Raw genomic sequence first — 16,742 nt, 5'->3', positions numbered from 1 at the left:
TTATTTTGGAAAACATTTTGTGTGGCTTATGGAACCGTGTCTGCTTTAATTAGAAAGTCAGTAATAGTTTGTGAGGTTTATTTGTTTTTTTCCTTGTTTCTCAGTTTATTGCTGTAATTTATTCTTACTTTGGGAGGGTATTATAATCATTATTATATCCAAACACTCATCTTTTTACTTTTCATTTCAGTGCCCTATGCTAAAATATTAGTTATTGGCATGGAAGAAAATTAGAGTTTTTCACTTGGATAGCAAATGAAATACTGTGATTATGGCACCCATGCTAAATGATCATCTGTGTGCTCAGAAATTAAAATGTGAACTCAGATGAATGAAAACTTCTCTTTGGCACATAGCAGGCATTGGGTTTAGAACTCTTCATTATTTTTTTGTTTGTTTGCTTTTGTGTTGTTTTTCAGCCACATCTGGTGATGCTCAGGGGTTACTCTTGTCTATGCACTCAGAAATTACTCCTAGCTTGGGAGACCATATGGGACACTGGTGATCGAGTCAAGGTCAGTCCTGGATCAGCCATGTGCAAGGCAAACGCCCTACCGCTGTGCCATCACTCTGGCCCTCTTCATTATTTATTTATCAAGTGCTTGTCTAGGATAAAACATTTCACCAGATACTCTTCCTTCCTATCTTCAATATATGCTTCTCTGCATCCTCCTCCTTTCCATGCACATTAATTCTTATTATCCTGCACTTAGCCCCTTTTTCACTGCCTTTGTTCTCCTAGTAATCTTGTTTTACCCTTTTAGTTTTGATATCTTTTTATGGCCTAATATAAAGGAAGTGTGCCTTTTATTCACTGTCTTGTTATCCAGGAAGATAGAGTCTACTTTTTCATTCACACATGAGTTTTGTATTTGGCTTCCCTACTACAGAGGCAGTCTCATTGGTTACTACTCCTGTGAGCAGCTTTGATCTCAATCAGAGTTCCACATGGGACTTTTGTAAAACCTAACAGTGCTTCAGGTTTTACTTCTGGGTCTGTTATTACTCCTGACAGTACTTGGGAAGCCATATACAGTGCTGAAAATCGAACCTGCTTGGTCATATGTGGGGCAAATGCCTTAACCCCTGTACTGTCTCTCTAGCTCTTAGTACTACAGTCTTTCTTTTTTTGTGGGAAGGTACATACCCAACAGTGTTCAGTGTTTACTCCTAGCTGTATGTTCAGGAATCTAATCTAGGTGAGCCACATGCAGTGTAAACACCCTGCCCCAGTACTATTACTCTGACCATGATATAGTCTTAAAAATAGTTTTCTAAAGTTGATGCTGTGGGTTACTTTTGTGTACAGCCTTATGTTTGGGACTTTTATCCTTCCCTCACTCCCCACCCCAAATTAAACCTCCCTCACTCCCCTATCTCCCCACCCCAAATTAAATGTGGAAGAAAGAATCTCATAAAATGTAGTTTTGGTACATGACTTACTAGAACATTATATTACAATTCTGTTGACTAAAAAAAAACAAAATTTGGTGCTTTTTAAAATATAGTATAATCCATTTCTCTATATATAGTATGTTTGGGACCTGATTTGGAATTCTGTATACCAATCATAATGACAGCCATAAACTGCGTGCCACTTTCGATGGCTCAGCGATGCCCAGTCCCAGACCTATTGTCACTTCTTGCTTCTACACTTAAGTGCTCCTGTGGTCTCCTTTTAGTTTTACATAAAGATAGATCTGTTCAACATAATTTTTAAATGTTTATGAGGTATTTCTTGTGCGAGGCATGTTTCATAACCTAGTAAAATAAGAAAGTACAAAATATGACCTAATAATATAAGAAAGTACAATCCTTCTCTCGGGCTATAATAAATTGTAGAAAAATGCTACTAGTGATACTTGGAAATATGAAAGAAAATGCTTTATAGGACTTGCCATAGGAACAATTCAATTGGAAAAAATTTATTTTCAAACTTTTGTTTCTAATTCTTTAACTTTTAGTTTTTAGGGTCACACTCAATGGTACTAAGGGGCTATTCTCATCATGGTGCTGAGGGGTTGCTCTTGATATTTCATGGGGTACCATGTGGTGCTGATGATTAAACCCATATCTCCCAGTGTGTGCTTAGTTTGTTGAACATTTCTTGGGTTCAAGTTTTTATTTTTATTTATTTTTTGTTTTTGTTTTTTGGCCACACCCGGCGGTGCTCAGGGGTTATTCCTGGCTATCTACTCAGAAATAGCTCCTGGCAGCACAGGGAACCGTATGGGACGCCGGGATTCGAACCATCCACCTTAGGTCCTGCTATCTCTCCGGCCCCTAGTTTTTATTTGTAATTAAGAATATTTCTGTTGTTTGGATGGATTCATCAAATGAAAGTATAAAGAACTTCAGGGATAATATTCAAAGTGCTTCATTTTACTTATCTATTTTGTTTTTGAATCACAACTGGAAGTGCTCAGATCTTACTCTTGGCTCTGCATTCAGGAATCACTTTTGGCGGTGCTGCAGGGGATGATATGGGTTACTGTGGATCAAACTTAGGTCAGACACATGCAAGGCAAGTACTCCACCTGCTGTACTATCTTTCTAGCCTAAAGTGTTTCACTTTATAAAGCCATATGTAAGTCAGGAAAGTGCTGAAGTGATGGAGTCCCCATGTCCCTTACCCCCGCAACTGATAGAATGAACATGTATACAAAATAGAGAGACTATGGTCTGTACAGCCACACAGGTGGATTTGAATACATAAGTAACAACTGTGTTACCTTGTAACTCACAGTACATTGCTGTGCTCAACTATCATCCTGTCTATAATGCTTTCTTTTTCACTTAATCTTTTTATTGTTTTTATTTTTGAACCATACTGGCAGCTCTTAGGGGTTATTCATAGCTCTGTGCTCAGAATTCATTCTTGGTAGGCTCAGGGGACCATATGGGATGCTGGGGGTAGAACTTGGGATGGTTTTGTGCAAGCAAAATGTCTTACCTGCTGTGTTTTTGCTTCAGCTTATTCCTTTATTCCTTTATTTTTAATTTTAAAATTTATTCTAAAGGGGCTGGAGTGATGGCGCAGTGGTAGGGCATTTGCCTTGCACACAGCTGACCTAGGACAGACCGCAGTTCAATCCCCCGACATCCCATATGGTCCCCCAGCCAGGAGTGATTTCTGGGTGCATAGCCAGGAGTAACCCCTGAGCGTCAGCGGGTGTGGCTCCCCAAAATTCTAAAATTCTTAAAATATTTTTAATATTTGAAGTATTCTAAAATATCAGTACAGCAATTGAGATGCTTGCATTGCATGAGATTAACCTGAATTTAGACCTCAGCACTGTATATGGTCCACTGAACCCACTAGGAGTGATTCCTAGACACTAGGCATAAGCCCTGAGAGCTGCCAGAAATGCAACCCTCCCCTCAATTTCTAAAATTTAAAATATGTAATTAAATCCATCCTATTAGGCCTTATCTTTACCTTGTAGATTTTACTGTCATTTTTAGATAGACCTGTACACACAGACACACACATGCGAGCGCGTGCGCGCGCACACACACACACACACACACACACACACACACACACACACTCTCTCTCTCTCTCTCTCTTTCTCTCTCTCTCTCTCTCTCTCTCTTTCTCTCTCTCACTGTTTTTATTTGAGGCATTATGATTTACAGGCTTAATGCTAGGGTTTTATGCATACAACGTTCCAGCACCACATCCCCCAGTGTGTCTCTTCCCCTCTCATCTCCTCTCACTCCCCCTCCCTCGTGGTAAGTTCACTCCTGTAGGCCAGTTCTTGGTTTCATTTGGGCATTTGCCATTTTCATTAGCAATATTTTTATTTTATTTTATTTTATTTATTTTTTAGCAGTATTTTTAATCTGAAAAATAATTTCCTCAATCTTGCTATTCTTAAGTAGTCCAGTAAGTTAACCACTAAACTCTTTTCATTTTAATTAAAATATAATTTTTCTCTTTAGGATTGGTAGTCACATTTCAAATACTTATTACATATATGTGCAGCTAGTGGTTGCTGGATTAGGTAGTACATTTAAAGGACGTTTCTGTGATAATAGAAGTTAGATTGTAAGTTTTCTGAGGGCAGTGGACCAAATACAAAAGAAATTAATTTGTAAAGAGATGTGCACTTGTGTTCATTGCAATGCTTAATATAATGGGACATAGGAATGATCCAAATGTCCAATGACAGACAAATGGACAAAGAAGTTGTATTTATACACAATCAAATACTCCAGTTTTTTTGGGGAGGACGGTTTTGGGCCACACATGGTGATGTTCAGGGGTCACTACTGGCTATGCACTCTGAAATCTCTCCTGGTTCAGGGGACCATATGGGACAGCAGGGAATTTAATCCAGGTCCGTCCAGGGTGAGTTGCGTGCAAGGCAAATTCCCTGCCGCTTTGCTATCACTCCAGTTCCAAATACTCTTCAGTTTTAAGAAAAGATGAAATCTTGCAGTTCACTACAACTTAGATGGATGTGGAGAGTATATGTTTATTGAAGTAGGTCAGAGGGAGAAGGGCAAAATAGTGGATGATTTCACTAATCTGGAATACAGAGAAAAAAAGGGAATAAAATATACTGAAAGGTTATGAATCCTTGGCCTTGGATTATGAAAACGAAGTGACCTGTCAATGGGTATGTGTGGTGTGGGGTGAGGTGGTGTCGGGATGAAGAGCAGACAGAACTGACATGTGGTGAAGGTTTTTGGCACTTTGATGGTGAGATGCAGTGATTTTGTACATCAAAATCTTAACCATTTAATACTACTGTAGCCATATACTATACTATAATAACAATAATTTTTAGAAAGAACATATAGTATGTGAATAAATACACATATAGAAGATCCATTAGTTTCTGGCCATTTGGTTTGCATTTTTTTTATTTGAACTTTAATGGTCCAAGAAAAGTTTGCAATTTTCTTTTTATCGTAAGCATATTATGGTCAATATGTTTTCTGTACCAGATATTATGCACATAATAATAACACAAAACAGAAATCTTGTATACTTATAATTTTTTGCTCTGTTCCTTGTGTATCTAGGTATCTAGCTATCTGCATTTTAAATATGTTCCATATATATTTAAATTTTTTGTTCTATTTTTTTTATTTAAAATATTAAGTTATAGTGGTGACTCCTTGGCGATCATTCCTTGGCACGAACGTAAACACCGAGAGGAAGATTGGTGTGAGGAGTTGGAGTGCAGGTAAGAATGAACCAGCACCCCATATTCATTCACCATTACAGCACAGTGGAGTGCATGACTTTAAAGAACCTGAGAAAATGGTATGGTCCATGTGATGCTGGTCCCTGACTTAAATAATTGATTTGAAAAACAGAACAAAGCAAAATGAGTTTCATTAGTTTCAGTCTGTTTAAGTGGTCATTTATTTTGTGGTGTTGAAGAGATTATTTTATGGCTGAGAGAGAAGATGGAGTCAGGAGAGAGAAGATTGCAGGACTAAGGACTGGCACAAACTAAGGATTGGGAAGAGTTTAGGATGACTGGAAAGAGGAAGGTAGCCTCACAATATAAAGGATGCTCAAATTAGAAGAGGAATGATGAAAGTGTACTATATTGGAAGGAAAGACCACATGCTTCTGGAAGGAGAAAGTGGTTAAATTCTACCTACAGGTGCTGAGAGGGAAGTCAGATCAGAACAGCAACAAAAATCCTCAAAGAAAATTGTAGTTGTTTTGGGTAGTTTCCTAGTTGAATTGGGCAACTTTGAAGGGATTTCAAGTGATATGACTTCTTGTGTGGCAGGGATGTTAGAACATCACAGTTTAGAATAGTCAAGTCTGTTGTGATATTAGTTAAGTCAAAGGTTATTAAGTAGAATCACAGTAGGTTTTTTTCAGTCATGGCAAAAACCTAACTATTTATGGACTTATTTTATAAATAAGAATAATTCCAACCATAGCAGCATCCCTGAATTAAAAATAAGCAGCTTCTGCTATGTGTCAGTGTTGAATCTTATTTATTTTATTTTAAATATTCATGCATACTGTTTTGCCTAATTTTTGTTGTTGAGGTGTTAGGATGGATAAACTGGGTAAACTCCATATCCAGTATGGGGTTTGGAGATTACAGCTAGTAGAGTTGGCAGTGTTGGGTATCAAACCTAGGGCCTTTCACATGCAAGGCAAGTGCTCTACCTATTGAATTAGAGCATTCAGTCTGTAGCGCATTGATTCTGTACATACAGAAAAGTGAATCGGCATAAAAGTACCACCAGACTTACTTAAGGTAATGTCCTTAACAAAACAAAGCATTTCTTCATATATTTATTTGAGATCTCTGAGTTCTCTTTTTTTTCTTGTTACAGTCCTTAACCATAGAAGGCAATTGAATTACCAGAATCATCCTTATAAAAATATCTCAGAATTTGTAATTTCATGATGTTTCACTGTGTACTTTTATGGTTCTTTTAAATTCCTGCAATCAAGTGGTCAAAGTAGTCCCATATTTTGCAAATATCAGTGCAATGCCATGTTGCTGACACCTAGTTAAGCTATATTATCAATATAAATGAGGCATAAATCCTCTTATTTTTATTAATGTGCAGCATGCACTTTCTTAATTTATATTTGAATTGGAGTTACCTGGAAATGCTTTTCCTAAAGTAGTACTGACTGGCACCAGAGGTAATTTTGATTTAGTAGATCTTCGCTAGGCACTCAGCCATGCACATTTTATAAAAGCTTCCCAGGGTGATTTTGATTTTGTTAATACTTAGTTGATTGATTTGTGGCATCGTTGTTTTGATTTATTGTCCACCCTGATCTTTCAAATTGGGAAAACTAATATGAAAATAAATTATGTTTCTAAACTGTCTCATTTATTTTATAAATGTGCATATCCATATATGAAAACCTATATTCCTTCTTTTCATACCTTCTCTGTCCCCATATCCACTATCTTCACCTGTGTCTCTCCCTCTTTCTCCCATTTCCTGCTCACTTCCTGACCTCCTCTACACATAGTAATCTAATTTTTTACAGCTTTACAGTCAGTCATTGTTCCTTTTGTGCTTTGCAGAATGGTGGTTGAGCCAAGTCTTTGTGATGAAAGTGAATTCTTATATGCTGCCCAGCCAGAGTTACTGAGGTACAAGTCTCCTCAGCTTGCAGTGGAGATGGTTATTGACTGGTACCAGACCAGAGCAGAGGAAATCGAGCACTATGCAGGACAGGTGAGGACAAATGGCATCTGCTTCCCTGAGGATGGTAGTCTTGCTTTGGATTCTCTGCATCTGACTGCAGTTGATGAATTGATGGGGCTAGGAATCAAGCACATAGTTCATAGGATCAAATTCAAAGGAAAAAAAATGTATTTGTGCCCATCAAGGCTACTCCTTGCTTTGTGCATGGAGATTGTTCCTGGCAGTGCTTAGGAGCCAGGTGGACTAGGAATTAAACCCGTACTTCCAGAATGCAACACACGTTTTCATCTCTGAGAATTGAAATCTCTCTAGCCCTGAAATGAATATATTTTTGCACTTTCTCCTTTGTTTCCGAAGTTGTGACTGTTTTCTCTTTCTATTTGGTAGTATGTACCAACAGGAAAAACTGTTCAAGATCTTTTTTGAAATGTAAGATTAAAATGTGGTATATATTTTCCAAAATTTTCCATGTATGGTATGTTTTAATAAATTTAATACCATATTCATGGAAAGGATTATATCAACCTAGAAATGTTTGATTAGTTGTCACCTGTTTATAGGAGTAATGTACTGATGGTTACTGTGCTTTTCAGGAGTCCTGTTTGAGGCATAGTTTTTTTTTTAAATATCTTTATTTAAACACCTTGATTACAAGTATGATTGTAGCTGAGTTTCAGTCTTATAAAGAACGCCCACCTTCACCAGTGCAACATTCTCATTATCAATGTCCCAAATCTCCCTCCTCCCCACCCCCATCTGTATTTGAGACAGGCACTTCCCTAATTTATTCACATTGTTAAAATAGTTGTCAGTGTATTTATTTCTCTAACTGCACTGACCACTCTTTGTGGTGAGCTTCATATTGTGAGCTGAGCCTTCCAGCCCTCCTCACTTTTGTCTCTGTGAGAATTATTGCAAAAATGTCTTTTATTTTTCTTAAAACTCATAGATGAGTGAGACTATTCTGTGTCTATCTCTCTCCTTTTGACTTGTTTCACTCAGCATAATAGATAGTCCTAATGGGTTCTTTACATTCAAGTCCTATTTCCCTCAGTTTTTACGTACCTTTTCCTTTAGACATGATCACTACATTAAAGAATATTGTAGGAGAGACGAGAATTGTACTGATGCGTACTTTAGGCTGTCTGAGCATTAATTTTGACTTTCAGTAAGGACTTTTGACTTGAGGTCTCATATCTACCTTTTCTGTATTTCAGTTTTCCACTGGGGCCAGTTCTTAACTAATTAATGAGAAAAAAATAAAATATATAGGAAAGAGCCAAGAGTAAATCCTGAGTTCTATGTGGGGTCGCTCCCAAAAACCAAAAGCAAACAGAAAACAACTATTTTTCTTTAGTTTCATTCATGCCATAAGCCACATGAAACATGTACTCAGTGGCTAATGAAATATTTAAGGTGATATTTGACATAATTTTACTTTTTTTCACTTTTATAGACTTAATTGATGTGGGACTTCTTTATCCTTAGTGCCGCAACTGCCATTAGCAAAACTTGTTAGTTTAGAAAAATATGTTCAGTGGTGAAATTTATCCAGTGACAGCTTGGGGCATTTGGTATGATTATGTAAGCAGCATTGAGCCTGCTTTCATTATTGGATCAGTAATTTGATTTAAAAAAATTAGTTGAGTATTTGGGAAAGCAAGAAATTAAAAATCTGTGTTAGAGGAAGGAATCTAGTTGACAAATTGTTGAGTGTACCACAAATCGACAATTATAGATTGCTGCTATATTCATTTATTTGCACCAATTTTTGCTATACACATGAATTTTTTCATGCATTCTGAAAATTTTGAGATATATGTTTCTTAAAATTGATGTCAGGTTGATATAACAGGCTTGAATTATATTTTATTATTTAACATTAAATTAAAAAATTCATTATTTGTTGAAGTTTTCTAGATCATTACTGTTTTGTCTTTTTCTTCCCTATTTATAATTTCCTTTTCTATCTTTCAATACGTATCTTTCAGTATGAAGTGTGTATTTTTTTTTTTAATTTCATCTTCACCTTTAATGCCTTGCAGCAATGAAGGACTTTGGTCAGACATTTAATTTTGTTGACCTATTTTACTGTGTGTTACTTCGCTGCTTTCTTTCTCTTTTTGACTCAATCCTTGCACCCCACCTCTTTCCTCATCATTTTCTGGAAATTATTTTACTTTGCATTTCATTGGATATTTTTGATAGTTCACTTCCTTTTACCCCTTCTCTTTCCAGCTTTTCCAAGAGGAAGTGATCTTATTTATAATTCAGGCTGCTTTTCTCCTTTACCTATACTCTGGATCCCACATTTGTAACTGCTTAGGATTGTTTTGTTAGTAATAAAGTTTCCTATCTCCAACCTCTGTTTCTGTCTGTCATTTACTAATATTTAAAAATTAAGTGCCACTCATTTTATAAATTTTTTTGTTTTATTTTTTGGGCCACACTCGGTGACGCTCAGGGGCTGCTCCTGGCTATGGGCTCAGAAATCGCTCCTGGCTTGGGGGACCATATGGGTTGCTGGGGGATTGAACCATGGTCTGTCCAAGTTAGTGCGTGCAAGCCAGGTGTCCTATCACTTGCGCTACCACTCTGGTCCCTATAAATACATTTTTTTCCTCTTTGGTTTCTATTTTACTTCTATTGCAAGTCAGCTTAGAAATAATCATTCTGAGGCTGGAGAAATAAGACAGTGAATAGATAGGATATGTACCTTGCATGTAGCCAGCCTCAATTTGGTCCCTGGCAACTCCTGTGGTTTCCCTACCTCTGCTTGGTGTGACTCCTCTATGTATAGAGCGAGGAGTAAGCACTCAGCACTACCAGGTGTGGCTCATTGTCCCCCTCTCCCCTCTAGAAATCATCACTGTGCCCATTTTAATCATTTCCTCAGTTTTTTAATTCTGGTTTCCCTGGATCTGAATAGCTTTACCATTTTACTCCACTTTACTGAATATGCCTAGGTAAAGTTCCCAGTCTATTACTTCACCAGATTGTCTTCATTTGTTATTTAACACATTGTTCTTTGGCTATACTACTGCCTCCTTCCTAGAAGTTTTTGTATTTAGGCTTTGGTGATACCATTTTTGTTTGTTTGTATATTTTTGGGCCACACCTGATGACACTCAGGGGTCACTCCTGGCTATGTTCCCAGAAATTGATCTTGGCTTTGGGGACCATAGGGGATGCCTGGGGATTGAACCACAGTTTGTCCTAGGCTAGTGCCAGCAAGGCAAATGCCTTACCCCTTACACCCCCATTCCGGCCCCATCATTTCTTTTTTTGCCTTTTTTCCCTCTTATTCATTTATTTCCATCTCCTTGCTGTGACTCATTCTCTTTGATTTGTCTGTTAAAATATTGCCATCCTTTAGGGTGCTACTTTTGACACTAAGAGAGTACTCTAATTGGTACAAGTACTAAAAGATTTTCTAGTCTGCCAATTTTCAGAGGTTTATTTATAATTCTTTATTTTAATTTTGTTTATCATAACGTTTAAGCATTTTTTCACTCGAGGGAAGTTTGTTAATCTGTTTATGAATAAAAATCCTTTGGTCCCATGCATTTTTGTAGAAACTTCAAATTCTTTAGCAAAAATTATTGTTTTTTTTTTTAATTGTCCCTTCACTCCTGCCCCTTTTTTAATCACTTCACTTCAGACCTTTTCAGTTTTTCTATACCAGTAGTTCTTCAGCAGTCCTTTATATATCTTTGTCTTCTATAGCATTCTTCTTCCACCCCCCACCTTTTTCTTTTGCCTACAAATATCCACTGATTCTTTAAAACTCATTTTAGATGTTCCTGCCTCTGCAAAACACGTGGCTCTCCCAGGTTGGATTATGTGCCTTTTCTTTGAAATCGCAGCCATCCACAGCATTATCTCACTTGACTTCAACAGTTGATTCAGTGGATTGTGTTTCCTTACTAGCTAGAGAGATCTTTGAAGCAGGAAGTTTTCTCTTGTTTATTTTTTATATTGCTAACACTTAAAATTGTGCTTGACTCATAGTAGGTTCTCAACAAATAACTGTCAGTCAAGGAGGTAGGGACTAAATAAATGGTAGAGGAAAGTATTACAACTTTTATGTCATATTGGAAAGCTTTTTTGGTCAATATTAGTAAGACGGTTTAGAAATCTGATCACGATAGGTATCAAAATTCTATTGCGTTTTCAAGGGAAAATATTTGTTTTGGTTTTAGTGAGTCTAAATATTTGAATGCAGAGAGAAATGTCTCAATTTAGCTATGCAAGAAGTATTTTTTCAGTAGCTTTTCAATGGATTCACAGAAGTCGGATGGTACTGTTATAACCTTCTTTTTTTGTAGTAAAGTAGTGTAGTGAGAATAGAATCAATTTGGTATTATGATTACTTCTCCCACCCCACCAGATTGTTAATAAGGTAAGATTTCAGTAGAAAAATACATATTAAATCTTTTCTGTAAGCTGTAATGCTCTATTAATTTAAGGCAGTTATCTTTTCTCTTACTCACTTTAGTATTTCTTGCTGATGCTTTGATTCCTTTGAAACAGTTTGATGTTCCATTTAGAAAGAAAAATTTAGTGTCTTTGTAGCAAAAATGTTATTATATAATGCAGATTTATAAGACATTATTACCTAAATTGGATTCTACATTGGCAGTTTTACTCTTGAATGTATGTAAGAGAGAAAATATTTGGAGACTTACTGTTGCTTTTATATTTTAGGTTGACTGTTCATTGTCACTTATTCGACTTGGAATGGAGAGGAATATTCCTGGCTTGCTGGTTCTGTGTGATAATTTGGTTACTCTGGAAGCACTGGTTTATGAAGCAGGGTGTGATTTAACCCTAACCTTGAAAGAACTTCAGCAGATGCAAGATATTGAAAAACTAAGATTATTGATGAATAGTGTAGGTCTTATTTTAGTTTTCTCTTTAAGCATTTCCTATAGGTTGTCTTAAAATCAATGATAAAATATACTAAATATTAATATTTAGTAAAGGAAGTAATATTTGGTAAAGGGTGATTTCTTTCCCCTTATATATATATAATTTATTTAAGCACCATGGTTACAAAATGGTTCATGGTTGAATTTCAGCCATAGAATGTACATCACTTTTCACCAGTATACATTTTCTACCATCATATCTCCAGTTTTCCTCCCACCCCCACCCCCCATTCCCTGCTTGCATCTGGGGCAGGCATTTTACTCCTCTCTCTTCTTTTTTGACACTATGGTTTACACTTTTGATAATTATGGGGTACCATGCATATCATGTTATCCCCTTCAGCAAACAGTTCTTGTTCATATGATCATTTCAAACTTTCATTGTCACAGTGAACCATTTACCAACCTAACTGCATTCACCTCTCTTTGTGGCAAACTTAAAGGAAGGTTTCTTATCTTAAAAAAAATCAAATGTTAAAATTTATTAAGGATAATCATAAATCATTTACATATTATCCACCTTGCTTTAGTTATATAATCTTGTATAACTTTTTTCTCTCAGCTAAGCATATTTTAAAGTAGCTGGTATTTTAATCCTTTTTATGTTAAACTTCCTAATTAGATGGAACCAGAGTGACAGCACAGCAAGAAAGGCATTTGCCTGCATGTGGCCAACTTGGGTTCTATTCTTAGCACTCCATATAGATTCCTGAGTGTGGAACCAAGAGTAAGCCCTGATCAATGCTGGGTATACTCCTACACTCAAATTAATTCCTAATTAATTGACAGTTCAAGGAATTAAAACAGGACTAGTTCATTTTTTGGGGGGGGGGCACACCCGGCAGGTCTTAGGGGTTACTTCTGGCTCTTTGGTCAGAAATTGCTCCTAGCAGCCTCAGGGGATACCTGGAATTGAACCCGGGTCTGTCTTGGTTGGTCCGTGTGCAAGGCAAACGACCTACCCTACTGCTGTGCTATTGCTCCGGCCCCAATGGTGGATAGTTCTGTGATGAAAACATCTTGGTTAGGGTTAGTATGTTTAGGAGAATTTCCCTGCCATTTAGATTTTTAGGTTACCCCAGAGAGAAAATATTCTCCTAAATTAGGATCTAGTTTTTACTAACCCTACTGGACAGAGACAATTGTGACAAGGAGAGCTTAAGACAGAGCAATATCTACTTACCACAGAGTACTATCTGCTTAACATGTTGGTGCATCCCATCAGTGGCTCCCCCCCACTTCATTGTGGCTTACTTGACAAAATATAGCAGCAGATCAATGTATTACAAGATGCTCTTTTTAGTCCTTTGCTTTTTGACAGCAATGAACAAGAGTCTAAAGTCCAAACTCCCAGCTCCTTGATAGGTCTTATTTTCTCTCTTGATCTTTAATTTTTCTCTAGTACTTCATTTTCATTCTTCTTCTCCTCTCTCTTTTTCATTTCCCTTTTATCAGTCACCCCTTTCTCTCTGCCTCTGTTCCTACCTTCCCTTTTCCCCCCGTTAACCTCTGATCCTTATGACTACCCAAAGAAAATTGATTTGTGCTCCATTTAAGATTCCTTTTATGAGATTTATGTGTATATCCTGGGGTGATTAGAAGAAATGATTGTGTAATCTCAGGCATGAGAAAAACTGTGTCTATAAAGAGGCAAAATGAGAAGGGGCCGGAGAGATAGCATGGAGGTAAGGCATTTGCCTTGCATGCAGAAAGTTGGTGGTTCGAATGCCGGCATCCCATATAATTCTCAGCGCCTGCCAGGAGCTATTTCTGAGAGTAAAGCCAGGAGTAACCCCTGAGTGCTGCCAAAGACCAAAACAAACAAACAAACAAACAAAAAAAGCTGAATTTCAGAGATTTTATAAGTAAGGTACACTTCTAATTGAGCTTTCCCTGTTTACCTTTAATCTAACAGTCTGGAAGTTTTTGAGCTAATTATCTGGTTGGATCAGTTATTTAATATGTGTTTTTTCATTTTGGCTATTTCTGTTTTCAGTGTTCTGAGGACAAATATGTGACAAGTGCCTACCAGTGGATGGTCCCCTTTCTTCATCGTTGTGAAAAGCAGTCTCCAGGGGTGGCTAATGAGCTATTAAAAGAATATTTAGTAACATTAGCTAAAGAGGACTTAAAGAATCCTCTGAAAATATTTCAACATTCCAAACCAGATGTAAGTAGAAACTCAACTTCTTAGAAATCTCTGTGCTTTCTCCTCATCAGAATTAGGCTTTACTTTTAAAATAGACTTTGTAATTTTTACTTAAGCAGCAAAGGAAATGGTTGTTGACAATTCATTTAAAAATGTTTTTGTACTACTGTTTGACAATGTTAGGGAAATCCATTAAAATATTTATTTTGTTGATTCTTTCAGTGTTGACTATGTAGTAGTATATTTGGAAATTGGGAGTAACAAAACACTAATAGTTGATAGGTATTTAATTCTTAATCTGGGCAGGAACTTTATATGTGTTAACAACTGATTTCTTAAAGCTACTTTTGAGTTAGATATTTTTGCATTACTATTATAGGAGAGGAAAGTTGTAATTTAGACTGGCTGGGGCCTTGGCCAAGGATCCCATAGTAGTAAGTAGTACCTGAATTGAAGCATTGATATTTTCACTTCACAGCTGTGTTCTTAAATGCTAAACTTTACCATCAATAGAAGAAAAATATTCTGTCCTTCAGAATATTTATAATAATTACTAGATCCTCTTAAGGGTATCTTGTAATCATTCGTAATAACCGGTATTTGATGGACTACTATATTTATAGCTCTGTATTTCTTTTATGTTCAAGTATTTATTCGTATTTATTGGTGATAACTCATTTTGTCAAGTGCAGCATACTTTTGTAAAGTAAATAACCCTTTTGATTTAGCCACAGATAAAATATGTTGTTCAAGAGATAGTAATTCCCTTTGCTTTAGAGGGAACTCAAAGAGGCCGGTGCAGATACTTGAGGAACTGCCTTTATCAAGGGAGATGCACAGCATTTGATTGAGATTCAAGCAGAAATGATTTAAGTCCGCTTCTTAAATTCTAATCGAGTCTACTTGTTCTAGTCTTTGTGACTGTGGGTCCTCAAATAATAATGCATGTATTCATTAGAACATTGGTGAAAGTGATATTAAATGAAATGAATTTATTTGAGGACCTGCTTTCATTATACTTCATTTTGCTTAATGTCAGTTTTCAAGAGTTTTATTCGTGATGTTGAATATTTTCCCTAATTTCTGTCTGCTAAGGTGTAGACCAACATATGATGATGATAGAGAGAAGGCATTGGCTAGATTATTTCATGCATCTTTAGGTTTTTGAAGGGTTGTCTGTCAAAATGTAACTACTGACTGGCCAGAGCAGTAATACAGCACATTGTGCATTTGTCTTGTATACAACTGATTTGGCTTCAATAGTGGACCCTAATAAGGTCCTCCATGCCCTGCCCAGAGTGATCCCTGAATGCAAAGCTAGGAGTAAGTCCTGAGCACCGTCAGATGTGGGTGAAAAAGAAAAGTAGCTATCATTGGCTATTTAAAATCTTTCATCTTCTCATAGACAGTTTCCACTTAGTTTTAAATATGGGATGATTTACTGTGAGCCAAGGATAGATTGCTTATGATAGCAGAATACTATGTATTCAACAGGATGGATTGAATATGAATATTTTATAAGATAGAAAGAAGTGACTTTAAATTTTATTCAGTAATGTTGTTTGTGATACTTCTTCCTCACTGGGTCTTGTAAATCCTTTGTATAATGTCAGCTTTTTGCTGTTTTTACTTGGCAATTTAATATATGCCTTTTGAATAAAACATATAGCCATTTGACTTCGTTGAAATTATGTCAACATTAAAGCGGAGAAAGGAGGCGTTTCTAGGCTTCTTCTTTCCAGTCCCAACTTTTGTATTTCTGTCAGTATTATCTTTATACAACACAAATTTGATCCTGTTGTTATCTATGAAAAACATTGTTTGGTTTAGCATTGCCTCCATGGTAAGTGTGGGGGCTATTTTGGGTGATTCAGAAAGTTCTTGCTTGTCTTCCTGTTTTCCTCTTCAGCCTCATATCTCTTTATGTAGGCACTGATAGGGTTATTCACGTTGAGATGCTTGTTTCTTTGCCTTATCAAGGTCTCTCATGCCTCTGTGTTTTGTAAGGTATTTCCTTAATTTGGGATAGTCACCCTTTCTCCCCTTTACCCTGCCTACAATTTCAGAAAGTATTTAAAAGAGGGGAAAAGAAAGGAAAAATAAAGGGAACAGGGCAGGAAGCCTTTCATGGTTTGAGAGGGGGTCCCTAAGTAGGACTGCCTCCTTCTTTCTTTCAATTTATGAATCTTTTTTTGTTTTTGTTTTATTATATTTTATTTAAACACCTTGATTACATACATGATTGTGTTTGGGTTTCAGTCATGTAAAGAACGCCACCCATCACCAGTGCAACGTTCCCATCACCAATGTCCCAAATCTCCCTCCTCCCCACCCGATCCCCGCCTGTACTCTAGACAGGCTCTGCATTTCCCTCATACATTCTCATTATTAGGACAGTTCAAAATGTAGTTATTTCTCTAAACTCATCACTCTTTGTGGTGAGCTTCCTGAGGTGAGCTGGAACTTCCAGCTCTTTTCTCTTTTGTGTCTGAAAATTATTATTG

At 36.7% G+C, this 16,742-nt stretch overlaps 2 protein-coding genes across 2 annotated transcripts in view; one reads left to right on the top strand and one right to left on the bottom strand.

The window, feature by feature from the left end:
- NBAS (NBAS subunit of NRZ tethering complex) overlaps window positions 1-16,742 on the top strand; it is a 384,560-nt gene that overhangs the window by 134,428 nt on the left and 233,390 nt on the right. Inside the window, exons 22-25 of the mRNA XM_049784877.1 lie at window positions 5,115-5,198; window positions 7,035-7,188; window positions 11,866-12,051; window positions 14,086-14,259. Coding sequence (XP_049640834.1) covers window positions 5,115-5,198; window positions 7,035-7,188; window positions 11,866-12,051; window positions 14,086-14,259 — 598 coding nt within the window. The remainder of the gene's footprint in view (window positions 1-5,114; window positions 5,199-7,034; window positions 7,189-11,865; window positions 12,052-14,085; window positions 14,260-16,742) is intronic.
- The window catches only part of LRATD1 (LRAT domain containing 1), an 836,105-nt gene continuing 824,394 nt past the window's right edge, over window positions 5,032-16,742 (bottom strand). Inside the window, exon 2 of the mRNA XM_049784879.1 lies at window positions 5,032-5,041. The gene's annotated coding sequence lies outside the window, so the exon portion shown is untranslated. The remainder of the gene's footprint in view (window positions 5,042-16,742) is intronic.

This window comes from Suncus etruscus, chromosome 12 (assembly GCF_024139225.1).
Source record: "Suncus etruscus isolate mSunEtr1 chromosome 12, mSunEtr1.pri.cur, whole genome shotgun sequence".
Taxonomy (NCBI): Eukaryota; Metazoa; Chordata; class Mammalia; order Eulipotyphla; family Soricidae; genus Suncus; species Suncus etruscus.
This window is presented reverse-complemented; position numbering and strand designations above follow the sequence as displayed.